General features: G+C 40.7%; 1 protein-coding gene across 5 annotated transcripts in view; it reads right to left on the reverse strand.

Annotated features, from left to right (window-relative positions):
- Ppp4r1 (protein phosphatase 4 regulatory subunit 1) overlaps positions 1-27,840 on the reverse strand; it is a 50,452-nt gene that overhangs the window by 12,338 nt on the left and 10,274 nt on the right. For 2 of the 5 annotated variants that reach the window (XM_010638639.3, XM_010638635.3), the window contains exons 2-11: positions 22,112-22,182; positions 21,856-21,991; positions 21,212-21,318; positions 15,381-15,523; positions 14,812-14,958; positions 12,729-12,836; positions 12,529-12,594; positions 11,746-11,904; positions 9,896-10,020; positions 2,923-3,440 (exon numbers count right to left, since the gene is read on the reverse strand). In XM_010638639.3, coding sequence (XP_010636941.2) covers positions 2,923-3,440; positions 9,896-10,020; positions 11,746-11,904; positions 12,529-12,594; positions 12,729-12,836; positions 14,812-14,958; positions 15,381-15,523; positions 21,212-21,318; positions 21,856-21,991; positions 22,112-22,182 — 1,580 coding nt within the window. The remainder of the gene's footprint in view (positions 1-2,922; positions 3,441-9,895; positions 10,021-11,745; positions 11,905-12,528; positions 12,595-12,728; positions 12,837-14,811; positions 14,959-15,380; positions 15,524-21,211; positions 21,319-21,855; positions 21,992-22,111; positions 22,183-27,840) is intronic. The other 3 variants (XM_010638644.3, XM_019209693.2, XM_010638636.3) reach the window with 2 other exon arrangements.

The raw sequence follows: 27,840 nt of genomic DNA on the forward strand, positions 1-27,840 counted from the left end.
GTAAGGCACCATCACAAGGCTTGGGGAAACAGCACACAGGCTTTACTAGGACTTGCCTGGTACCTACAGTATAGACTGAAATCCTAGGAAACAGTGATACACAAGATTCTAGAGAGATCAGTAGGCAACAATGAAATCTGCTGCTTGTTTTCTTACTATGGTCTTGGACTCTATTCTGAGACAGCTGCCGCGATCTGGGGTTAGTGTGGTGACAGCTGATTTTCTTTAGTCTAGAAGCATGTCTCAAGGTCTGGTACCAGGCCCTGGCACAGCTTCTGTGGACACACAAGGTCCTAACTTTGCCTATTAGACCCTCCCTCATCTTACTAAACATGGAAAAACCTGACGAGGCAATGGAAGTAGTACATGCCCCAGCAAAGCATAGCTTTCAATTTGGGATAACCTTTGAGAAACCCAAATGGTTTCGTGTAGTTTGAGGGAAATTACTGTCCTACAGTGGCAAAATTAAAAAAGTAAAAGGTCCTCAAATTAGTGTAAATCTCATCATAAATTCAAAACCTGTCTGAGATGATTCAAGATCGAGGCAGTTATTTGAATTAACACAGTTAAACATGCCTCCAACCCCAACAGAAGCAAATGCTCAAGAGCTCTGCAGCTTCCACAGCGCAGTCCTGACTCAGCGCCCCCTTCTGGCCGTCTCTCTGCTGTGGATGCTGATGCTGGGCCCTCACAGGAACTCAGGCACCCAGCTTTACCAGCCCCTCTGCAACCCCTGGAGCCTGGGGTTTGTGTACTCCTCACCTGGGATGGCACCTAGCCCTGGGCCCAGGAAGGACTGCTAATGAATGAATACACAGGGAGGGCCACCAGGCAGACAGCACAATGTAACAAATCTGCATATAGCAAGCATGAGAGCTGAACTAGAAAGAGAACCAATTAAGCCAGAGTGTTTATTCTGAAATCTCTCAACCTCATATAATTTTAAGTCAAATAGTGCAGGAGACCAGTTTCAAACCGCACTGAGCAGGCTTTAGATATTATTGATCTGGGTTATAATTTGGCAATTATGAGTCACTCCAAGGCCTAAGTGTGAATGGCTAATTGACCCTCTGCTGTACGGAGATAAGACTTCCCTATGCCAACAGTCACAACTGAGGTCTCAATGATCCATGAGGTTGTGACGTTGCAAATAGTAAGGAGACACTGGAGCTGAGGGATTATAACTGTGTGGCCATTCCCCAAGAACAAGTGTTAGCTAAGATAATGCAGGTGGCTTGTTAGCTGTGACCTGCAAGATAGCACAGGTGGCTTGTTAACTATGACCCGTCCTTCACCTGTATACACAGTCACCCCCCTTTTACAGGTGAAGGACACGGCTCAGCCGTGCATATGCTCTGCTATTACCTATCTGCCCTCACACGCCCTTGCTATGCACTATAATCATACACACTGATTAATCCAGAGCATAGGGTCTTAGTCAGGAGAGAGCTAAGATCAGGCAGTCTTTAGCCAGGAGAGTGCTGAAGATCCGTTCCCAGCCCCCAGAAGTAATAAGCTACTGTTTGTTCTTCTCTATTTCTTGTTCTTTCAACCCCTCCTGTCCCCTCATCAGGGCATCCCCAGGAACTGGTTGGGCTATGCAGCCATGACACAACAGTATATAATATAGTATACAGTATCAGCCACTTTTGCTAACACAAAGTCACTGTGAAACTTCTATGTAAGCATAGATCTTTAAAATCAAACTGTGGAGAAGTATTTTTAATTTACTGAAAAAACATAAAGCAGCTCATTCAATATTTCAATTAGTATCTGCTAAGTTGCAGAGAACCAGCCAGTACTACCATGCCATGAGTGCCCCTAGAACAGACTAGTTGGCAATGTATTTTGGATAAAAATGGAATTTAAGAAAAATAAAATATGATAGTTACTGAAGTTTAATGAACACAATACAACTTAAACTGATAAAAGCAACAACAAACAGGTGAAAGCTATGAAGAAACAACTTTATCCAAAGATTACTGTCTTTGCTACACTAGACCCTCACTGTGGGTATGGTTCTCTGTGCTCAATCATCCCCCCCAGAAGAGGGGGACACTAAAGTAGGGTTCTGGTCAAGCAAAATAAAAACCTCAACGCTTGCTATTATAATCAAGTTGTCATAAAATGCAGAAAACTGGCTCACCGGAATAAAAAAAATCTGCAACAGGGCCACAAGTGAGGAATGAAGCAAAACGCAGAGCTGTCAGGCTTCCATAAAAAACACACAGTGCCCTCCCGCAGTGGCGCGAGGAACACACTGGAGTATCCTACTGAAAGGCACGCAGTTTCTTTCTTGCCTGTGCTCAGAAAGTGACAAAAAGACTGAATGACTAAGATAGGCAACCACAAGGACAAATCTCAGACATGCTGCCAGATCCCATTTATGTGGGCTCCAGAAAAGGACCGAGCAATCACAGGCCCAAGAAGGCCAGCTGGACGATGGGCAGGGAGGGACCGGCTGGCAGGAGGGGTTGGAGGGGAGGCTCCAGGGGAGGAGGGTGCATAGCACCTGCTGCCACGCAGCTGACAGGTGTGTTGCACGCAGTAACATCAAATCTGACTCGTAAAAGTCGATAGCTCTGAAATCATCACATTCCACAGAAAATAGAAACCTATGTCCACTGTTAGTAGATGATAGTCTTTCCTTGAAAAACAAGACCACCATGTCTACTGTTATTTTATAAAAAGGCTGACACGATCTGGAGCAAAGTAGTTAGGGCAGGGCTCAAGATTTTAAACTGTAAATGCAACGTCCTGAATAATGAACATTTTGGAAAGATTTGTGCATCAACAAATGAGATTTTAAAAATAAACCACATCTATCTTAAAAGGAGGCAATTTTCCTAGAAAAGTTTTTTTTCAAGTCATAGCATTTTATGTATCAATTTGAGAATAAAGAGGCTAATTGACTCTTCATACCTTTAACATCAGGGTCATCAATATGGGGCTCTAGGTTTTCTATCATTTCCTCCAGCTCCTTCCTGGTCGCCATAGTGATATTTGGAGAACCTGGCATGAAGTCTTCAGGGGCTTCCTCTGGCCTCTCCAAGATCAGGCTCTTCCCAGAGTCCTGCTCAAGCTCGATGTCCAGATCTATTTCAGGAAGAGGAGTCCTCCAGAAATGGAAGGAGTTGTACAATTCCTGATCTAGGAGCACCGAGTCTTGTGACCTGGTGTCAGCCTCCAGCTGGAATGCGGATTTGCAGCCATCAGGCTTTTTAACCTCGTCACTACTAGCTGCTTCCGGATGAGACTCTGAGGACCCAGTACAAAGCGAAGAGCTGTCTGCCGGAGCTGGAGCCGGTACACTCAGCTCCTGTGCAGAGTCCTGAGGTGCTCCAGCACCACCGTCTCCCAGCATGCATTCCAATCTGGCACCGGGGCCAGTGACACTTAGGGCTGAAGGTATATCATCTGGCACCTCTTGGTCTCCAAGCCTTTATTGTTTTATTGAGGAGAAAAAAACCAACATGAAAGTATGAAAATAATTACTGGAAAAATCAGTGAAGAAATACTACATCTAGCATTTAGGCAAGTTAAATATTAAAAGTGATACATTACCCACACAAGTGAAACAGTTTATGTATACATTGTTTATAGTACTGCTTTTTTCTACCAGGTGTTATGTGTTCAAAGGAGTAAATACTTGTCAAGCACGAGTCTAGATGCTAAGCATTATTACTGGCTGGACATGGTAACATTTAAGAATACTGGGCTTCTACAATACCATGCTGATTTCAACACTCAGTCATCAAAGAAAAACAGCAGGAAGCAGAAAATTCTACAGTGTATCTTAAGGTACATAACAATTTCACGTTATTTAATTTTTAGGATTGTACTGCCACTCTGCCCCAATGAGACAGTGAAAGCTGAGGAAGCTTTTTTTTGCTTATGGAAGGGGAAAAAAATACACAGCTGTATGAAAGATACCTCCTATCTCACAAAATATATTAAAACCTGTTAAAGTAGGAAGGATTATTTTTTTTTCTTCCACCATTTTCATCTCTACTCTCAAAAGTCTTTCCCAAAAGAAGACATGACTTAACTGCTAAGGACAAAGGGTACACGTTCCTAACTAAAGCCCACTGATTACTGACTGCCATCCATTTTGTTGTTTTTCTCCTATATTTTATTTGATTCAATTAAACTGAATCAGCATCTGCTGAGCACCTACTAGGAGCCAGAAAATAAAATCAGTTTTGAGAATGTGAATGAGATGCAGATCTCACTGTGGAGATTATGATCAGAGGCAAATAAAACAAATGGGCAAATAAGCAAATTCCCAACCAAGTGGTGAGCAGGGAGGAGGAAATGATGACCAACTGTTTACACGAGGCTGAGGGAAGAAAAGAATATGAGGAAGAACCAGCACACCAGGCTAGAGCTGGAGAAGCCATACAATAATGTGTTCAGAAAACAACAATCTCACTGGCGCTAAGAGAAGGAAAGTGATGGACAAGAGTGAAAGCTGTCTCAGGGTCCACTCTCCTCCACACTGACACCTCAGAGCTCAGCCTGCAGGCTGTAGGAAGTAAGGTAGGAATTACGTTATTACACGTGTTCGTTTTGCAAGACCATTCTGGAAGCAGGGTGGAACGTGAAATGCAATCCTGGATGAGCCTGTGAGAGATGGTGGTGTCTGGGGCTACAGAAGGCATGAACACAGTCCAACAGTAACATAACCAACAAGTACAAAGTCCCTGCTTTCATGCTGGGGACCACAAACAAAGCGAGGAATCTGGCAAGATCTGGATTGCTGGCCTCAGCAACTGGGTAGATGCTGGTAACACCAAGTGAGAGTCAAAACAGAGAGGGAATTCTGCTGAAAAGGTTACCGGGCCCAGGTCTGGATGGGGTGGGTAGGGTGGGTTTAGCCTCTGCTAAGAACCAGGTGGTGATGTCCACGAGTTACTGGAAAGAGGTGGAGAATGGAGAGAGACTTGTAGGCCAATTCCCCCAAAGATATCAGAAACATTAATGAAGGAAAACTGAACAACTCCAAAGAATAACAGAGTGAAGGCATTTTTCTTGTACAAAAGGAGGGTAAAAATGAGCACACTTTTACGTTGAGGAAGATAGGCTAGAAGAGATGAGAGAACTGAGACACAGCTACTGACAGCATAATTGATCTCTAAGGAGAAAGTATGAGCTCAAAAACAAGAGAAGCAGGACGTGGTGGTGCATGCCTATAATCCCAGCACTCTGGGAGGCTGAAGCAGGAAGATCACAAGTTTGAGCCCAGCCTGAGCAAGAAAAATCTGGTCTCAAAAAATTTTAAAAAGTCCTGGGGATGTGAAGGCCTTGAATTCAATCAGTACTGCAGAACAAAACAAAACAAAACAAAACAACAAAAGCACAGAGGGGAAACCACCAGGTGAGGAGATACCTCCTTTTAAAAAAACACGGAGGGAGATAAGTACGGCAAGATAGGGATGTCGTTTTGTAAGGTGACTATGGGAAAAATAAAGGTCCCCTTCAAATGCCGTGTGCCTTTAAATACACACAATAAAAGACATGGAACCAGAGGCTTGCAAGGACTGGGCAAAAGGAGAACACTATTAACTTGACTGTGACCCCAGCAAGGTAGCCACCATGCTGCACACACTCGTGAGGCCAAGCCCCTCTCGGCCCACCGCTCACATCGTTTTCAAAAATGTACTTTAAAAAATACTGAGTATTGAAGATTTCTTAAACGATAAACAAAAATGGGGCCAGGGATTTAGCTCAGTGGTGCCATTCATTGCCTGCCTTGCTAGAGCAAGATCTCAAGTTCAATCCCTGGTACAACAACAACAACAACAACAACAAACAAAAAAACCAAACCAAACCAAAATGTACACAAATACTTTGAAAACCTATGATACAGTGATAGCATTTTCAATGCTGGCACTCCCCTCTGTTCTGTAACTATACAGTGTCTCGTGTGCACCTACTGCGTCCTGACCCGCACCAGCAACCCACATGTAAAGCTTGGCCTTGGGACACTGCGACTCCACGCTTGCTCTTCCCTCAGCACAGAGGACCAGGTACCCTGCAACGGCCTTTCTTTCCCTCACAGAACAGCTCCAGGACTCTTATGCAAAGTGTGCTTTCTCTCTTTTTTTTTTTGGTACTGGGGACTGAACTCAGGTCCTTGCACTTGCGAGGCAGGTTGCTGAATCACTGAGCCAAATCCCCAGCCCTAGTGTGCTTTCTAAATGCAGCATTTTCCAACCAACTTACTTAAAAAGCACATTACTTTTTCTTTTTGTTATACAGAATATTCATGGTGAAATCTAAATAAAATCTACAGATTAGACAATGTATTAATTTAATTTCTTAATAGTTAAGTTTTTCAAGAAATACACAATGAAATATTTGAGTGCTAAAAAGAATATTCTGTCTAAAATGTATTCTCTAAGAGTTCAGAAAAACAGTAAATACGGTAATATAATATCTGAAGAATTTAGATAAAGGGGATATGTGGCATTTCTTTAATTTTCCGGAAATCATTTGAATGAAGTATTTTAAAGCAAGGGGGTGGGGAAGAACAAATGGGGTAAAGCTCAAAAGACTTCATTTGTTATCTGAAAAATTTAAGAAACTTCCATTTAAAACATAAAAATAGAATCTAATTAAATGGCCATCCAGAATGAAAAATTATTTCAGGGGCTTGCAGTTCTTTGATCACTGTCTCACCATAACAAGAAGAATAAACTTCAATATTCTTAGCAACAAAATCCAATGGAGATGACTGCTCAAGCTTTCCTACTCACCTAATGAATGCACAAATGTAGGAATATGTCCAAACTTCAAACTCACAGGATGGCTTTTAAGAGAGAAGTACATGACATGAAAAGGTTTTCCCTAGTATTAAATTCTGGGAAGAATTACTACAAACGTGGCCTCAAAATTCTCAAGAGTAAGTTATCTAAAAACTGACTTTCCCCAGAGGCAGTGTATACCAAGCTACCGAATGCCAAAACTCTTGAGGTTTGCCCACCAGAACTCGAGATGCTGTTATCCAAGGGAATTGTGGGTGTAAACTGAGGGGCCCTGAGCCCCGTGTGCAGAGCCACCTCCGCTCCTGGAGATGCGGCACAAACGCACCAGAGGGACCATCAGAAGTTTCTCTCAAAGACAGCTTTCACTCTTTGTCTCTGCCCATGTTAAAACTCCAGTCAATATCCTCAGAGCTGCTCATGAGAGGCTTTGGTGCCTAGAAAACACAAGCAGAAGATGGCTTGTACGACACGTGGCCCAAGAGCACTGGGTCCAGAGAAGCCAAAGAAAAGTCCAGGATGCAGCTTGCAAGCACTGTCCTGTGCCTTAGCTCCATCAAGTGAAGGGATTCCACTGGGTCAACACTTTCGTGTGTGCCAATAACAACCAATTTTCCTCTTACATACACAGCAGTAAGCAGAACAGACAAGTGGTTCAGTTAAAGTTTCTGAAATCAAATCTATTAGTAAGTGCCAACTATGTGCCAGGCCCAGTGAAGGTGTTAATATAAATGAGGAGAACAACTAGACCCTGCCCACAGCAGCCTCTGCATGACACACAGAAATACAAAATTAAGACATGGTTAAAACTGGAGGTGCCAGTCCCAGTTTTGCTGGCAGCAAAGACAGAGTGCTCTCAGTGGGCTCTGGGAGAAGTGACCTGTGTCAGTGCCCACACTGCTGCCCCTTTTGTCGAAAGAGGGTGCAGACAGAACATGACGGCTTCCCAGAGGGCAGCAAGAACCAAAAGAACACAGTACATTCAGACAACGTAATAATAAATATAAAAGAGAATGCTCATTTTATACAATCTAACAAGTTTGAACATTTAATTTTCTTCCTGGAAGTAGCTAGAAACACTTCGAAAAGCAGGAATAAGCCTGAGGAGGTGAGTGAAAGATTAAATCTGATCAATTCAGTTGTTTGCTGTCATTAAATTCTTCAAAGAACAGTGACAGCAAATGCTCTCAGGGCCAGGATGAAACGCTATGCAATAAAGAAGTGGCAGCGAATGTGTTGGGTCAAAGATTTGTTTACTTTCATCCACCTGAGAAACTGGAATTCTAAGAAGCTATGAGGGCCTTAAGAACAGGGACCAAGTTCCAGATTTTCATTTACAGTGGTTCAGAGTAGGTGCTCAGTTAAGTGTGCAAAAACAATCACTGTAATAGCACAGCAGCTTTAAGGCAGCTTAGAAACAGAGGCCAGTGCTGTATGGAGTGGGGGCAGACAAACATGGTGCTGAGCCTTAATGACATATAGGACTATCTCTTTATGATGCTAGGACGCCAACGTGTACAAGTGTTCACAATATTTAACACAACCCGTGCCTTAGCCGGGAGCTCTCTTCCCTGCATCATGCCACTAATACAGTTCAGTAACGCCTGGGGCTACAGCGAAAACCTAATGCTACAAACAGCACTGACCCAGCCATGAGACATAGCAAATTACAATGGAAAAAGTACTAAGGCATTAAACTATCTTTAAATAGCTCTTTCAAAAAAGGCTCTGTCAGCAGACCCAGCCTTAAGAGCCACACAGATGGGCTTTACCAAGTTTTACTGGAACACAGCCAAGCCTCCATTTATGTTGTGTATGGCTGCACACGATGGGCAGAGCTAAGGAGCTGTGACGGGGCAATATTTACCACCTGGCCTTGTACAGACAGCATGCCACCCCTGTCCTACAGGGCTCTCTGCAGATTTAGACCTTCACTTCCTAGGCCCTCTCCAGATTTAAAGTAAGTTACATAAGTCTTCAGTACATTTAAATCAACATAAAAAAGTACGCCAACTTCAAAAATGAAAAACATAACATTTCCACCCCCCATCATTGTGTCAAACTCCTTTCCGGCAGCTGTTTTCAAAAGAACCAAGACTTTGCTTGCTAGGAAGACAGATTTAGAGTGACTTTTCTTCCTTTACAAAAAACAGTACCTCAGGTTTGTTTGGCTATTCAGCAGGACAGTAGGAGAACAGGCAAAAAGGTAAAACAAGGCAGCAGAGAAGAAAGGAAGAACTGCCAAATCAAAACACCAAGAAAGCAAATATCACAGTATCAAGACCTATAGAAGAAAATGTCTGTTAGCATCATGACAAGGGAGGGACAAGCACCATGGTATTGCAAGCACTGCAGTTAGGGACCATTTCAAAAGCATGTACCCAAACCAATTATTTTATGTGCAGATGTTTACATCTTATGCACACTTCCCATGCACTAAGGTCTGAACAGTTATCTCCCTAAGTATACATTTAAAACTTAAATTCAATAAAAAATTCTTAATTCAAAAAGTTTTGTAAAGTAAAAATCAGAGTTGACTGTTTAAGCTTTCTTTAAAAATCTGGTTATCATACATAGTAGATTAATATATTTAAAACTGATATTCTAGTGAATAAGCCATCTAATTTAGGGCCAATCATTAAAATGTTCAATCCCTCCATTGAAACATTACAATTATCCTGTAGGCAGAGAATCTGGCTCACATTAAATTAACTGACTGAAAGGAAAAATAATAGAAGTGGACCATATACAAAAAAAAAAAGAATGCTTAAACTAGGGTTTATTCCTTAAAACAAAATTTTTAAAAAATATTTAAAGTATATAAGCATTGTTTTATATTCTAAATATCAACAGTTTACTAGGTAAATAATGTAAATAAGCTTACTCAAAAATTATAAAATCTACCATTTAGTTTTCTATGTGCAAGGCATCAAGCTAAGTAGGTTATATAAATCTTCTAATTTAACATGTAACAACCTGAAGACATAACAACTTATGCATTTAAAACTTTATGAAAATATTAACCAATTTTTATTTTCAAGAGAAACAGTAAATACTTTAAAAAGAATATAAAATAGTAGAAAAGATGCTTATAAACAGTAACTTTCAAAAACAATGTTTTAAAATTATACCTATTTTTATCTTCTGAAATATCTTCTGAATTTTTACTTTCTTCTTTAAAATACTGGCCTGAGCTAGATGGATTAGCAAAAGTTGATATGAAAGGTCCCAGAGACTGAAAAGCTGCTTGGCGAACCTAAGAAGAAAGAACAGTAATATTATAAGAATAAGAGGTTTTGGGGTTTGTTTTCTGGTGGTACTGGGGATTGGACACAAAAGACCTTCACACTGAATTACATCTCTATCTCTTATTTTTTTATCTTGAGACAAGTTCTCACGAAGTTACTAAGTTACCTATGCTGGGCTTAAATTTGTGATTCTTCTGCCTCAGCCTCCCAGTGTACTGGGATTATAGATGTGCACCACCATACTCTGCAACAGAGTTAAAAACAAAAAACAAACACCACATATCTCCATATTTAATCATCTACTTTCCATAAATCAAAGTCAAAGTATGTTTGGGATAATAATAAAGCTTTTCTAAAAGAAACCCAGATTAGGGGGGCTGGGGATGTAGCTCAGTGGCACCGTGATCACAAGTGCAAGGCTCCGAGTTCAATCTCTGGTACTGCCAAAAAAGTAAGAAACTCAGATTCTGAACTTTTATCATTCTTCAGCTGAGATTTAAAAACCTTTATAAATTATTTTTTCTTTTAATTGTTATTCTAAGCTTATATATTGAAACCATTATAACCTAAGATCTTTTAATATTTGCATATAACAACATCTTCTTGGGCCGGGTATTTGTCTCAGTGGTGCCACCGCCTGCCTTGCAAGTGCAAGGTCCTGAGTACCAAAAAAAAAAAAAAAAGCCAAAGTTACCTAACCACAAATACAAAGCAAGAAAGCCAACAAGATGTGCTACACACACAGAAGGTGGCAGGCAGGAATGACTGATCTGTGCACAACAAAGAGGCAGGAGAGATGTGCCACACCGCACACACACCCACCAGCAGCAGAGCACTGCGGTGCTATTACTGACGAGCACCATGTGGGAGGGGTGGCTACAGAATTCTACTGCGTATTTACTTCTGTTTTATTTCTAAATCAGGGTTAAAACATTGGAGCTGGGCATGGTGGTTCACACCTGTAATCTCAGCACCCTGAGATGCTGAGGCAGGAAGTTCACAAATTCAAGCCAGCCTAGAGCACAAGAGGACTTATTAAAACCCTGCCTCAAAATAAGAAAAACAGGGCGGGGGATTTAGCTCAGAGGTTCGGTGGCCTGCCTTGCAAGCGCAAGGACCCGAGTTCGATCCCCGGTACCAAAAAACAAAACAAAAAACAAAAAACCCACAAAAACAAAACAAACAACAACAACAACAAAAGAAATACAAAAAAGGGCTAGGGATAAGCTCAATGCGAAGGTCCTGAGTTCAATTCCAAGTACCATAAAACAAAACAAACAACTCAGAGAACATTTATGGGAGGAGCTGACACCACCTGGTCACATCTGGTGCGAAATCAGCTCCTCCAGCAATGATTCATTCTAAGGAAACAAGGCCCAGTTACCACAAACAAACTGCTAATATACTAGCGTTTCTATTGTCTAGTCTTGAAAGTATGAATGGACAGATAACATACCTCACATTACGTTAGCAGTACAGAATGGAACCCAGGGCCTGTGCACACTAGGCAGGCACTCCCACTGAGCCGTTTCCCTAGTCATTCTTTTATACCACTGAAACAGGGTCTCACTAAGTTGCCCAAACTTGCAATCAGCCTGCCTCAGCCTTCTGAGGGTGGGATCAGAGGAGTATACCACCATACCAGTCATAAATTATTTCTTAAATTAGGAAATGGCTTACTTTACAACAGACTCAAAAGTATTATTTTATAAAAATGATAAACAAAACCATACCCAACGTGAAGGATCACTGATCAAATTAATAAACTGTGCTGATAACTTGGTCCGTCGGATTTCTTGACATGTTGCACACGAGACTGCCATGAAGCACTCAGCACACGCTTTACGGACTCCCCACACGTTGTCGGAACAAAGCTGGAAAAACCTGGGCAGCTATGTCAGAGAAGGTTTTGTTAGTCACAGACAGGACTCCGCAGCAACTTCACTTTCATTTCTTGTTTCCAAATCTTTTAAACAATGGGTTTTCTTAAGTAGGAAATTATTTAATAATATTATTTGGTAATTTTTAATAAATCATATCTAACTCACAACTGACTATACAAACACAAAAGCATTCCCAACAAATGGAGCTTTATGTTACCCAACAGCCTGTATGCACCTGACGTGTCTGCAGACATCTGCAAACACTCCTAAGGGTGTGAACTGAGAGCATCAAGCATGTATGTCCATGTGCTACCACTTAAAACTAACCAGCTGTAGATTTAATGAGCCACCAAAAACTTGAGGGTTGCAATAAAATTAAAGGTTCAATTGAAAAAGTTACAGCTGATTTACTTAATAGAAATGATAAACAATCCTGTGCTTCACAAACTGTCCTTAGTAAAGCACAACTCAAGTACCCAGGTTACTGAAATTTAAACTTCTAAACTCAAAGTTATTATCATTTTCTGGTTTAAATTCATGGAACCGTGCTGGTAGTTTTGGGGTACACACATTTTGGGCTTCCTGCACTACTCTGTAACACACTGCTTACTCTTCTGCACCTGCTGTACTTACCAACATCTCCTCAGTAGCTTGCTGGCCAACGACACTGCAAATATCCCCAAAATTGGCGGCACAGACCTGACAACAAAAGCATCACTGGCATATTACACACATGGAGTTCTCTTAAGAATAATCTATTAAATTCCACACACCAGTCATTACCCATCAGAACTGCACGGTCTTAAATGGAAGGACAATGACTCTCATAATACCTTCCGAACATGGAACATTCTGCAATCGCAGCACATTTCACAAAACCGCGGGAGGATAAGACGTTCCGTGATGTCCTTCCCAACCATGGGTGCCATCTTGCACATTATCTAAAACAGGGAAAGGAGCATCGCAAATACCTTTAAGGCTTTCTCATTACAATAACTCAAATACACACCACAATGTGGCATTGTTGCACTGCATGCATCAGAGAAAGCACCCAGGGCCAATTAAAGCTTCTATCACATTCCAAGAAGAAACAGAAAAATAGCTATTAAGTACTATCAGTAAAATTAACCAATAAATACTAAAAATATAAAGCACACAGAAAATCCTAAAAAATTCATTTCAGTACACATTATTTAACCATCATTATTTAATTCTGCTGGTAACTTTACAAGTCAGCAATAGCAAAACTCTACATTCTCCTTGTAAAAGAACACACAGTGACTGTTGCAAAGATTCTGCCAGAGGATCTGGGTTGAGCATCCCAGTGCTGCTGAGCACATTTCACACACTGGCAGCCCTGCCCCGCAAAGCAGGGAGTCAAGTCAGACTGTGACCCGGTCCTGCCAAGTGTCAGTTCCAGGAAGGCCAGGACACAGCTCTACCCAAGCAGAGGAGGATTAACTTTACAGGGAGCTACATTACCCACCCTCTTTATATAGAGAGAATTACAGGGCCAGGGGTTTAGCTCAGTGGTGCCTCCGCCTGCCTCGCAAGGTCAAGGACCAGAGTTCAATCCCAGATACCAAAAATAAAAATAAAAAATAAAAATAAATTGAACCTGATTAAAAAAAAAAAAAAAACTACAAGTGCTGGACAGTCTTGTATTAGAAAGTTTTGTTAATTTTAAATCTCATCAAAAGTTACAATTCAGAAAAGTTGAATTCTGCTTAATACATAGAACCAACAATTATGCCCACTGTGATTTCCTTTCCTGAGGAATTTCTTCTAAAAATGTTCTGAATTTAGGTAGATGCAGCCACTGATTGAACTACATAGTTTTAAGATGACTAACTTTATGTTACATAAATTTTACTTCAATAAAAATATCCTGAGGTAGGGATGGTGGCGTATGCCCTGTAATCCCGGCACTTGGGTGGCTGAGGCAGGAGTATCGCTGTGAGTTCAAGGCCAGCCTGGGCTATGCAGTGAGTTCAAGGCTATCCTGAACTACATAAACCCTGTCTCAAAAATCTAACAAACAAAAAACAAACACACAAAATCATTGAGAAAAAAAACAAACAAAAAACCAACTACATTTAACTGGTAACTATCTAAAAATAAAAATTAAAAAAAAAATTTCAGGGGAAAGAAACTAGAGGTACTGTCTAATTTATCTATTATTGATGATCAAGAACCACCATAACATTTGAGTGGCCATTTTTTTTTATAGCAACAATGATGCAATTACATTACTTTAAGTATAAAGGGTGAACGCTCACTATCCAAACAAATTTGAATAAATTTTCAGATCGATTTATCACTTTCCTAATTTACTAACAGAATTCTTAATAACTGAACTGAATCATAATAGCTACTATTAAATTCTAACTCATGTCCTATGTATTACGACCGTTGAACACTTAAAATACTTGCTAACCATGTTAAACAAAACAAAACACCTTGACTTTATTATGTGCACAATGGCTTCATAATCTGCATATTTGTCTAATAATGGCCACTAATTACTTGAGTGACTGTTCTTTTCTCAAACACTGCACTCTAAGGGCAGAAGCCAAGCCCTGTGTCTTGCACTTCCATTGTCCTTATGCAGTGTCTAGAAAAACACTCGGCAGCAAGTGAAGGTGTTCAAATGTTGCTGGTGAGTGCCACTGGTAATAACCACCTCATATTTCCATTTTAACAAAATAATGCATTTACAGTTCCTTATTACTGTCTCACTGTGGGAAGATCAGCTTTTCCCTCATAAGCCCTGGTGTCCCTTCTAAGCTCTGCTGTATTTCAGATTTAACAATTCGTGGCCACCTTAGAAGGGTGTGTTACATGAGACAGGCCCCCTCACACATGATGAGTGCTCTCTGCCTGCTGGAACTGCATGGAAAACGCTGTCCTACTTACGGCCACGGCCTCTGTCTTCACATCGTCGTTGCTGTCGGGTGCAGTCAGCTCTATGAGGACGGGGCACACTTTGGTCTCCACATCAAAGCGCTCGATCAGCTCCTGCTCCAGCAAAGCCAGTAAAGCTGCTTGGCTTGTTTTCCTCACCTAGGGCGGAAAAACAATATAAACAAAAGACAAGTGTGCCTGATATAAAACTATCGCTTATTTGTACAAATTTGAAGACTGCTCTTCTCAATTTAGAGGAATTCAAAACTTGTTAAAACCTTGCATATAAATATTTGTGGCTTTTTTCCACTGTTACAAAGTAACAGTCTTTAAACTGGGTAGAGCATTGTGAGAGGTGAAGTGGAACACAAAAGCCACCCTTGTAAGGATGTCTCTCTCACAAAGTAACATTTCCAGGGATACCTAAGAGATGCCAAGTCAGAGTGCAGTGACCAAGGCTGCCCACCATGGTGGGAAAGGGACCTAATCTGTCAGATGCTCAGCACATCTACAACAGAGAGAAAAGTAACCACATAAGATGGCTCAGTCTAGGCCACTCGTCAGGAACAGAGCACCCTCACCTGGTTGTTCTGATCTGCCAGATACCGCACCACGACAGGCAGCAGGTACTTGGAGAAGGCGCAGGGGATGGAAGGCCGGCTCTCCTGGCAGAACAGCGCGAGGTGAGGCACCTGCTCCATCAATTCTGCGCGCACTGTGGGCTCTGGGGAGATGGCAGCGACGTGAGTGGATGAGTCCTCACACAGCAGCGGGCCCTCATCTGGGCAGCCCAAGCCCTGCTCAGCAGAGTGCACTCCAGTCCCACTGTCTCTGCACAGCTACCCAAGAGGCAACTCAGGAGGGCAGGGAGGAGCTGACACCATCGGAGCCTCTGTCACTTGCCTTCCTAGCATGAACACGTCTTACCCCATTATTTACACAGACAATGAGATAGGAACTATTTAAAACCTCCTAGGACAAGATGTGAGGACTGGTGACAACCCCAACGGAGTCCATCCAGACGTACAACCAGACTTGACTAAGACTAAAAAAGACAATGAATATTAAAGGAGACAAACAGATTTTTAAAAATAATAAATAATGATGGAAAGACCCAAGCGCAGATGGCAGATTTACTTGTGAGAAACATGGCATTTCAGATCTCTGAATTACAAAAGGATCAACTGGCCTGATAGTGAGACAAAAATTAGCTAGTTATGTGAGGGGAGAGTGAAGTGTCTACTGCCAACCTTCCATCAATTCCAATGAAACAAAGTTTCAAACTTAAAATCCTCAAAGCACTGAAAGATACTTTTAGCAGAGATGTTCAACTTGGACTTGAGAAGACAAAAACAAAATAGCCACCGGTTTCATTTTATAAAAACTTCACTACAGTTAACAGATACCATACTAGTTAAAAGGCCAAACAGCCACGAAGAAAAAAAATCTGCATAGCAAAGTATAAAGTCAATTATACAAAGAGCTCACTGCTCAAATATAGGAAAGAAAAAGATTAAATAGGCAACTTGCAGAAGACAGACAGACAGACAGACACACACACACACACACACACACACACACACACACACACACTATTTATTAGCAGCAAGTCATTTCACCAGGACTGCATTATTAAAGTTAGGTAAGTATGCATGAATGTGTTCAATGTAATTTCACATCTCAACAAACAAATTAATATGGCTACCAATAAAAACACACTGAGCCGGGTGTGGTGGCTCACGCCTCTAATCCCAGCACTCGAGAGGCTGAGGCAAAAGGATCCATGAGAGTGAGTTTGAGGCCAGCCTGGGCTACATAGTGAGACTCTGTCTCCAAACAAACAAACAAACCGACACACACAAAAACCACAACACACTAACATTTTACAAAGTTAAGGATCTTAGCATTTGGAATTTGTACTAAGTTGCGGCATGTGAAACATGTGAAGTAAGAGGCAGTACTAACTTCTGGTTTTGAAGAATAAAAACGTTAATTTGAAAACAGACATATAGATCGAATTTTTTCTCAATGATCCTGAATTTGCTAAGTTAACACTCATTTAATTACTTCCATGTATTTTTTGAAGCAAAAAGAGCACACAAATTGCAGTTTCAATTAAGAATGAAGCCAACAACATTTGTTCAAACTTATGTTTAGAATCAGATGTAGTGGCACACATCTGTAATCCCAGCACTCTGGGAGACTGAGGCAGGAGGATCACAAGTTTGAGCCCAGCCAGGGTAACTTAACAGTGACTCAGCGAAACCCTGTCTTGAAATATTTTTAAAAAGAGCTAGGAACACAGCTCAGTGTGAAGGCCATAGGTTCAACCTCTAATACCATAAAAAGGCTCTACTTCAGCAAAAACACCAGTGGAACAGGAGCAGAGTCCAGAGACAAAGCGTACACATCTAGACAAGTGAGCTGTTCCAGGAGGGAAAGGCAAAGGTGGCTTTCACACAAATGGTGCTGTGGTGACTGGCTATCCATATTTAAAAAGAGAATGACAACGTGAAATAGGGAGAAAGGGGCTAAAGGTGTAGGCAAAGTGGGAAGGGAGGGGAAAGCGAATAAGGGGAAAAAATATGAGAAAATGAAAAAATGGAAATGAAGTGTTTGTAAAGGGGGAGGGGAGGAGGGTGAAGGGAGGGCAGGGACAAGGGAAAAATGAGAACCAAGACCTGTACAAGATCCCAACAATGAATGTAACTGTACTGTATCCCTAAAATGTACCAATAAAATCAATGAGGAAAAAATAAAAAGAGAACGAAATGTTTCTCCTACTTTATATAACACATGACAAATTCTAGCAGCCTCATATTATATATAATGTACACAACTTTTGTCAATTTAATAAAAAAGAATTCCAGGTGGAACACAGACTTTAGTAAGAGCAGAGGCAAAAACAATGACACTTCTAGATTCAATAATACATGAAAAAAAATTCATGACTCTGAGGTAGGGAAAATTTCCTTGAGGAGGACACAAAGCACTATGCACAAAAGAAAAGAACTTTATGCAGCATCACCATGAGAGTGAAAAGCCAAGCCAGAGTGGAAAAGGCATGTACAGCACACATAACTGACACACATCAGAAGGAAAAGAAATCCCACACAGGAAACAACCCCGCTAGTTTAAAAGAGAGGGACAGGCTCTACAGACACAGCCAAAAGAAGATACTGTGTACATAAGCAGACGCTCAACCTCACTGGTCACTAAGGCAAGGGAAGTTAAACCACAGTGCAATGCCAACACACACTCACCCACTCTCCTGTGACAAATTAAAAAGTGTGTGAAATAGCTGGTGGAACTGCAGAGTGCTACACTACATACTTCAGAAAAGCTGGCGGCATGTCTGTTAAGGCAGAATCTATGCACAGGTAGGGCCCAGTCACTCCACTTCCTGGTATAAAACCATGGGATGAGTGCCCCTTAGCGCACAGCAGCCCCGGTACCTAAGTTGAAAGCCCCTCACAGAACAGTGGGTGGCTCTGTGGTGGCGCTCCCTAACAGGTTACTGGGGAAAAAAGAAAAGAAATTCAATAAATCGTCATATGCAACAACACGGTTAACTTCACAAATACAAAGAAACAAGAAATAAAGAATAGCTTAAGTTTGAGTCCATAGAGAGTTTAGACAGGCAACCTAATCTGTATTTTAAGTGGTCAAATGCAGCTTCCCTCTGGGGCAGAGGAAGGGGGGAGAAGTCAGGAGGAGCCCTGAAATGACTGCTGGGCTGTTAGTTCTATTTTTTTACCTGCACACCAATTACAGGAACTTACCTTCACTTTGAGAAATTTCACCAGGCTGTTAAAATTATAGTTCATAGTGAGTCTTAACTTCCTTTCTTCCTGTCTGTCTATCTATCTGGTATCTATCTATCTATCATTAGGAATCAAACTCAGGGTTGAGTGCTTGCCAGGCAGGCCCTGCACTGCTGAGCTACATCCCTGGCCTGAATTATACTCAATGTTAAAAAAACAAAAAACTCCTTCTAATATGTTATTTCTGAAGCCCCAGGCACATACTTGCAACTGGTTTGGGTTCCAGATTTACACATCCAAGCACAGTTGAGAACTTCCTGTCCCTACATACCCAGTGACAGTGCATCACCACATATGCACAACCCAGTCAGCATAAAGTGACTCCTGCTTCCTAACAGCCCTGCACCAAGTATCAACTCCTGTGAAGACCCACTAATGAGGAACTCACAAATCCAACAACAAAAACAGAATGATTCTAATACCATGCACTCCTAAAAATGAAAAAAAAAAAAAATGGAGTTAACAGCAATATAAAATTCAACAGTCAGAATACAAGTCAGTTTCTAGTAGCAGATACCTTGCTGACAGAAATTACTAAAATGCAGATGGGGGGGAGCTTGAAAAAAAAAGTTAAAGCCATGAAAAATATAGTACATTTTCCTAATAAAAAAGTTCTACATCCTCCACCATATGAAAAAAACTTACTCAAACAAAAACAAAAAAGATTTTAAGATGGAGGAGAGACAATATTCTGATGGAAAAAACAAGAATCCTCAAATTCAAGCTGAATACAATAAACTTGTACCTACACATACCACAATGAAGCTGCAGAACAGCAAGGAAAGGGGATTTTAAAAGCAAGAAGAAGGAAGAAACAAGAACACCCACCGTCGCAGTTTATACCTAGACATCTTCCACGTCCCCCCAGGGCCTCACACACTCATGGCAGGGCTTGTGCATGGTGACTAGATTACAGGGACGCTACAGCTGGCCTGGTGTCAGGTAGGGGCCTGGTTCCAAGAGGTCAGTGACTCTGGGATGTGTCCTGGAAGGGAGACTCTCTCCTGGGCTCCTCTTCTCTGCTTCCTGGCTGCCACCAAGCGAGCAGCTTTCCTCTCCCTACGCCCTTCCACCAAGCCTTCCTGCCTTGAAGATGGCCAACTAGAGGCTAAAATACGTGAGCCGAAATAAACCAATCCTTTAAGTTGTGAGTGTCAGGTATTTTTTCTCAGGGAGGATGAAAGTGACTAAGATACCTACAGAGACACAAAATGAGACTAGCCAATTTCTCAGTAGCAACAACAGTAAAAGGAAATGAAATATCATTAAGACTACCAGCCAGATTTCTACAACAGCCACCACCTTATTTCGGCATTGCTATCAGCCTGGTCTGTACAACCCTCCCGATTCTAACTACTGAGGCAGCTCTCTGGAATCTCCTCCCACACTTCTTCTGTTTTTCTCAAAGAACTCATAACAATCAGTAGGATCTCCCAATTAGTCTTCTTATTACCCATCTTTTTCATTAAGTCAGTTTTTCAGATCACAAAAACGTCTCTCGCATGGCATACCATAACTCTTTACAATCCAGCCCTCACCTGCCTCATTCCCCTGGAGACTTGCAGACTCCTTGCTGACCAAGGGCCAGCACCCTGACCCTCCCACTTCTAAGCCCTGGTGTCCTTCCCTCCAATGAACATGCCTCTCCCCACTCTGCATCTCATCACACCTCCAGATCCAAAAAGCTGTCGCATAACTAAAGTGTTATTTAACTTATGCTGAAAAATGTAAGTAAAACTTGTATTTGATGAGACCCTCCTGAAACTATTCGAGAACACAAAATACAAGGGCACGTACATATACAAAGATAATAAGCTTCCAAATGTTCCTTCTGCCCTGTAAGAAAAATTTTTAAATCTAAGGACTCTGTAGTTAACCTAGTCCAACACAGTAAACTGCTTACCAGAGAATGAGATCATCTAAAAATTAAAAGATGAGACTTGGTGACACATCGAAAGGTTTGTTGGAGACTGAAAATGTTTAATAAAAAGGCAACAGATTCAGGAAAACGGGTTCTGCAACTTATTATTGGATTGTTTGTAAAATCAAGTAGTATCCAAAATATGCTTAAACTATTGGCTGAAGTGTTTTTAGGTAATATATATTTTACAATAAAAAAGTTTAAAAAACATTATCACCATTTTCTAAGGCTCGAATCAAGCTTACTTCTTAATCAGATTCTCCAACCTCTGGTTTACTGACATCCAGCTTTAGTTTTATAAATGGATGTCAACAGTTTTGCAATCAAGAAGCCATACAGAACAAGAGCATTTTATATTTACCGAAAACACTAAAGCCCCATCTCTTTTACTCTACATTATTTTTATAATTTCTATTAATCCTAAAATATAGTGTGAATATACATGATGAAAAATAATGTTCTCAGACTTAACTGCTAAGAAATTAAACTAAGCCTACTACAAACTGTTCGGGTCTTGATAACAGGATTTTTGTGTTTGCTTCTTGTTACTAGTCAGTTTGATAATTTACTTAGGAAATCTTTTATCATATTAGCTTTTCTGATAGTTTCAGAAACACAAATTTGGTTCCAGAAACAGTAAATTCATTCTTTCTGAACAAACATGTACCTGAATCATCAGCTAATCTGCTAATTCTTTCCAGAACAGCAACACAATCTCTTTCATCATCACAGACTTCCCTCAATGTATCCAGCAAACTCCGAGCCACCATTTGTCTGCACATAAAAAGAAAATTAATTCAGTGGCATCAATAGTTACAGTCAGAATTTAAAAAAGATAGAATCCATATGGATTTTAAAGACTCTTTTTCTTATAAAATATATTAAACTGTAATTTTCTGAGCAACAAATGGTAGTATTGATTTAATAGATGAGATTAAGTATAACTTTATCAAGCTGATTTGGCAAATTTCTGAAGTCACTGAAAATTTACTTCAAAGAGTCATCCTTCAACTATCATAATGGGAAGATAAATTCATTTTTTATTTTATAAAAGGTTTTCTTTACTAGTATGAGTTTTGTAGAACTAAAATAAAAAAATTTAAACAGACTTTGATTTCCCAGAAGGTCTGATATAGCTGGAGACCACAGCTGGAGAAACTAGTTTAGGAGTACTAGAGCTTAGTCCTTCCCATGGCACTGTGATCCAAGCACATGATATACCTACTTCAAGCTGGGTGATTTTATTTTCCCTGTTGAAATTAACCAAACCACCCATCCACTTCCACATTAATGAAAAGATTATGTACAAACCTGTTAAACACGTTCTCACTCGCAGCATACTTGTCCAATCTTCCCAGTGGCGTCAACATTTCATCTTGAGAGACAAAGTCCAGGGCTGAAGGCATAATAATCACATCAGACTCTGAGCTGTAGTCATCCACACCAACTATCAGAGACATCAGAAACACTCCTTATAACACTCTGAAACTCAAATGTGCCCTTTGCCTGTCTGACGAAGCATAAGTATGTTTCTGGAGTAGAACAAAGAAATGCAAGAGAATCTTACATTCAATCCAGAAGCCATGACTGCTCAAGACCACTTTCTCTCCCATACCTGCAGATATGCTCCAATAACATCTAGAAGCATAAGGGTAGAAGCCAAGGAAACTCAGAATGATGAGAACACTGACCACAGTTTAGAATTTACAATGCTAAATCAGAACACTGACAACTTGTGAATATATAAAAGTCAAACACTGACAGTTGATTTTGCAAAGTAGAAGATAAAGCTAATCAATGTATCTGACTTCATTTACTAGAAGAAAGCTAAAGACCATTAGGACAGTTATAGTTATACACATTAATCAAATATTTATTAAATACATTTGTGCTAAGTACTAAGCTAGATGTTGGGGAAATTACTATGAAAATACTAATTGTTCCGCCTTCCAAGAACTAACATTCCATTGAGAAAACAATCCACTTTAAAATGACAATTGTAATAAAGGCATGTACAAACTGCAAGGCCAGAAAGCTGATTAAGTTTCAAGATGAGGAATGGAAGCCCAAGCAAAAATGGCTAAAAACTAACCCAATGATAATGATTTGAAAGGAACTAAGCAAGCAGAGTCTGAAGGTAGGATTAAACAGCATCCACTGCCTGCTGAAAGGGGCAAGCAGGACCTGAAGATGCCCAATGAATGAAGTAATTCATGCCATGCTGGATGGAGCCCAGGTCATCTAACAAGGGCAATTTTCCTTGGTAGGAGAACTAAAAACCAATGACTGAAGGAAGGAAGTGAAGAAAATCAGTGCAAGACATTGCAGCTATGTAAGGTTCCACTCAGTTACATTACTAACACACATGATGTGATATGAAGATGTTTTGTTTGTTTCGAAGAAGAAAAAGATTTTAAACACTGTTACATGTATAATGAAAATAAAGTCAACAAAGAATTATAAGTTGAAATTCCAGAAATAGAGACTAGAACTGATGAAAAAATTATGAGGTTGGAGAAGATGGAAATCAGAGCTCAGGTAGATGTCTAAGACTTAAACAATTCTTTTTTTTGGTACTGGGGATCGATCTCAGGCCCTTGCAGTTGTGAGGCAGGCAGCAGAACCAAATCCCCAGCCCTAGGACTTAAACCCTTCTTAAATAGTGAAGGGCTTTCCTCAAACCTAGGAGCTTCCAAAGCTTTTTATTTCCTGATACTTCTGATCCTAGCTTGATTTACTTTTCTCCATTAGCACCTGTCACCACCTCATGTCTATTAAAGCTGTTGTCTTTATTTATTGTCTACTGCTCTACATCAAAACGGTGTTACAGGGACAGAAATTTTCTTTGTCTGAAGGAATATCTCCTGGCACAAAGTAAGCATGTAAATATTTTTTGAAACAAATAAATCTGTTCATCACCCACAATAACAGAGTTTATCTTTGATCCAGTTTTTGCTTATGAGAAAAAAAAAACATAAGAAACTCTTCTCAGATGCTGCTATACAAAAAAGAAAAATAAAACAACAACAACAATAAAACTCCCATAATTTTCCAATCAAAGACCCAGTGCAGTTGCCTTGATGGTGTTTAAAATTCCTACTTTATTTTTTTGGTACTAGGGATTAAACTCAGGACCTTGCACTTGAGAGACAGGCAGCAGTACCCCTGAGCTAAATCCATGGCCCAAAAAATCCTATTTTAAAAAGAAATGAACATGGAGCACAGGCCCATGTTGCAGAAGTATTCTGAACAAAAGAAAGTAACTTTTGCTCCCAACAGAACACCATCAGGGCTACTTTTAATGACTTTAACTTGCTAAAATAAAAATAACTTCTGTATTAAAAAACCAAAACTTGGACCGGGGATTTAGTTCAGTGGTTCTACCGCCTGCCTCATAAGCACAAGTACCAGAGTTTGATCCCTGGTACAATAAATAAATTAATACCCCTGGTACAATAAATAAATAAATACATACATACATACAAACAAAAAAAACCCCACCTAAACATGATTGTTCTTCCACTTCTGACAAACATGGAGTGTCAAGGACTAAATTTACCCTCCTACTTTAATGGTTAAAAAAGCAAAAAAAGGACAAATATAAGAATGAATGGTCTCAGACAGAAGAGGAAAGAAAATGTTCAGGCCACAGCAGTGGCAGGAACCCCAAATGTCCCAGCGAAGCCTGCAGGACAGAGTGCAGAGCAGAATGTGTCACAGGGCTGCACAAGTGCCCTGCAGCTAGGAAGCCGGAAGACAGACTCTGCAGACATGCAAAGCAGAGGTTGTCAACAGCAGGCACACACTATAAGAAATACCAAAGCTCTAAAATCAAAAGGAAAACTATTCTAGACAGAAATCTGGATCTACACGAAGGTATGAAGGGTATCTAAAACAATAGTTAAGTAAATAAAAAGGCTTTTATTTTAGAAATGGCTTTAAAAGGTAATTGTTTAAGGCAGAAATATGCACTTAAAAAGATAAAAGCTTATTGTGAAGTTTATGACATGTAGAAGTAAAATGCATGACTGACTACAAGCACAATGCAACAAAAGGGTAAGGCATGTGCTCTAAGTTTTCTTACACTGTGTGGAGGGAGACGTCTTACACACAGGTGGACTACGGTGAATCAGAGATGCACACCAATGATAAACTCTAAACCAGCCAGGTCAATAAAGGCCATAAATACTTGGTCCAAAAGAAGAGAGAAAAAGAGGATAAAGGGAAGGAGGAAAAAACGGAAGACTGAAAAGAAATTACAATAAGAGATAAACTCAACTATCATTAAGTATATTAAATACAAATGGTATAAAAATTCCAAATTTAAGAGCCAGGGGGATGTGGCTCAGTGGTGCCTTGCCTGCCTGCCAAGTGCAAGGCCCTACACAAGATCCTGAGTTTGATCCTCAGTACCAGGGAAGAAAAAAAATCCCAGTTAAAATGCAGAGATTGTCAGACTGGATTAAAAATAACACCTACCATGTACCACCTACATGGTACAGAAAAAATTTACACTTCTGATTACGATTCATGGCAAAGTACCTTGTTCATCATGAATCAGAGAGCTGTAAGAGCACCTAGACAACCTCATTTGGGCCATTTCCTCTCTTGTAATAACCACAAGGCACCTTTATGCAAGCTTTGGAACCTGGACTGTTTCATCAGTCTCCCATGTGCTAACCCTAAGATACACGAAAATGACACTGGTTCTGGACCACAGAAAGCAGTGGGGAAGACTGCTGCAGTGATGACTGTCGAACACCACTGTGTCTAGGACAAGCTGGAGCACATACCCACACGCAGATGGTGGGATCCCACTCACTGAGCATTGCCAGGGTTCAGAATTAGTGAGGCACAGGAACATTTGTTTTTAACAAATACCCCCACCAGTTCCAATGCAGACTATTCAACAACCTTACCATTTATTAAACAAACAAACGAACACAACAGCAAAGATCACAATGTCTCCTCCCAGGCAGAAGACCATTCTGTCCTCACAGAGCCCTTGACAGAACCTACACCTTGCTCCCTAATATTCTTTTTTGGGGTCCCATCATGCAGTTGTCACTGAGCCTGACCCTTGCCAAGAACAGATCCTGCTGGTTACACTTGCATCAATACAAGCTATGCCCCTTTCTTGCCCAAATATGTCCTGATGTACTACAAATTCTAATGTCAGGTTCATTCAATAAAAATTTTGAATTTTAAACCTCACAGTTCTCTCAGAAGATAGCCCACTTCTCAATTTGAGGTTCCCAAAATCTTCTGGGTGTGGTGGCACATGCTTATAATCCCAGTAGTCAGGTGGCTGAGGCAGTTATATGAATTTAAGGCCAGCTTGAACTATACAGCCAGACTACAATATATAGTCTTTTTTTAAAAAAGGACCCAGAACTGCCCTCAACAAATCAGCCTCCAACCCTTCCTATCACACATGCACTAAATGTACCTGGGCGGGAGACAGCAATGCAGCAACCAGGAGGACAGCAGCAGGAGAGAGCAGTCTGAAGACAGTCTTGACCCCACCCACAAGTGACCAGACCTTAGCTCAGAAGCAAGAGGAAATGTTGATCCTTTACTGGTCTGTCCCCACGTTTCCCATCTTACAGTCACTGTCTGAAGACATATTTCTCCAAGAACATGGGCCTTAACTACCAACCACATCATCCAGGACTCAACTACAGAAACAACGCTCCAATGGGGAAGGGAGACAGGTGTGCAACTTGTGAATCACCTCATGTACTGTACTTATGAGCAAGAGGAAGCACATGGTTTCTTTCCTTTCATATAAGCTCTAGAACCCATGCTTGCTAGTCCCTTAAATGACACTTTTCATCAAACCTATTGGTGTTCTCTTGGTAGTCTTCATCTCCTCAATACTTTATTGCTCTCTAGCCTGCCCCATTTCTGTTTTACTCTGTGGCTCTCTTCTCAAATATAAGCAATAATTTGCCAAAATTAGGAAGCTCTTCTCAGACCTACTGTCTCACTTCTCTAGCATTTTACAATGCTCACACCCTCTTCTTTAAATTCTATTCTTAGATTTTTGGAAATGCACAATCCTGAGTCTTTACCTATCTTTTGCAACTATTCTTGTTTCTTTTTGATCCTTTTTAAGTAAGTCTGTAAAGAGGTACTTTCCCGATACCTTTGTTCTCACATGCATAGTACACACACGTGTACACACATGCATGTGCGCAAAGCTATGGTTGAATGTGTTGTTAGCAAGTGGGACCTAAGAAAAGGTGTTTGGGTCATGGGGCACTGCTCTCAGGAATGGATTGAGGCTGTCATATCCTACAGTTTGGGAATGGTTCCTTATAAAAGGATGGGTTCAGCACCGCACCCCCCGTCCTTTTTTACCCTTCTGCCATGGGACAAAGAATAAGAGGCCCTTTCCTGATGCAGCCTCTTCAATGTCCAGCCTTCAGAACCACAAGCCCATGAGTCAATAATCTTTCTTCTGCTCCTTCTAAGTTATGCAGCCTATATTCTTACAGCAGAACAAAATAGACTGACACAAACACAGCAGACACTTTGCAGAGGATCTCTAGCTCCTGTTATCTGATCCCTATGTGCACATCCTTCACAGAGCTGCTACCTTAATGTCACATTTGCTATGAAAATTACGCTGTCCATGCTACTCTTACAAGACTAGCTCTCCCTCATGCTGCTCCAATTACCATCATTCACCTTCAGGTCACCAGATGTGAGATTTGCAGTGAGTTTTTATCCTCACCTTTCTTTCCTGTCCTGAGACCTGATCTGCTGCTAATATAATACACTGTTAGCGGTCTCCTTTCACTTCTGGGCACTCTCATTTGGAAATGCTGGTGGGTTTCTACTCAGAGTACTGTACCCCAAAAGCTTCTACGTGAAGGCTTTATTGGGGGTAAATCAGAATGGATAACTCTGGGGGCTTTCTAGATCCCACTTGTGGAATGTGGGACCTCAGGCTTTCCCTTTCAGCAGTCTCCCCTCTACTGAAGAGGCAGAGCAGGAAAGCCTTCCATGCTAAAAAGGCACCATTCGAATTACTGATGAAAATGTTAGGAGATAATGCTCCAAAGGCTGTAATAAATACTTTTACATGTCAAGTGGTTTACAATCTTTTGTTTTGAAAAAGAAATGCAGACTAAAGCTCATTACAAATATATTTTAAAAAATTTTTATAATTGGGTTGGAAGAAGTTCAAAATAACACTTTTTACTCCCATTGAGTTTACGTCCACAGATTTTCTAAGTGCTCATAACTCTTAAAATGTAAAGTTAGAATTGATGCCAAACAATAAACTAT

The sequence above is a fragment of the Fukomys damarensis genome, unplaced genomic scaffold (genome assembly GCF_012274545.1).
Source record: "Fukomys damarensis isolate Sample0158 unplaced genomic scaffold, DMR_v1.0_HiC HiC_scaffold_30, whole genome shotgun sequence".
Classification (NCBI taxonomy): domain Eukaryota; kingdom Metazoa; phylum Chordata; class Mammalia; order Rodentia; family Bathyergidae; genus Fukomys; species Fukomys damarensis.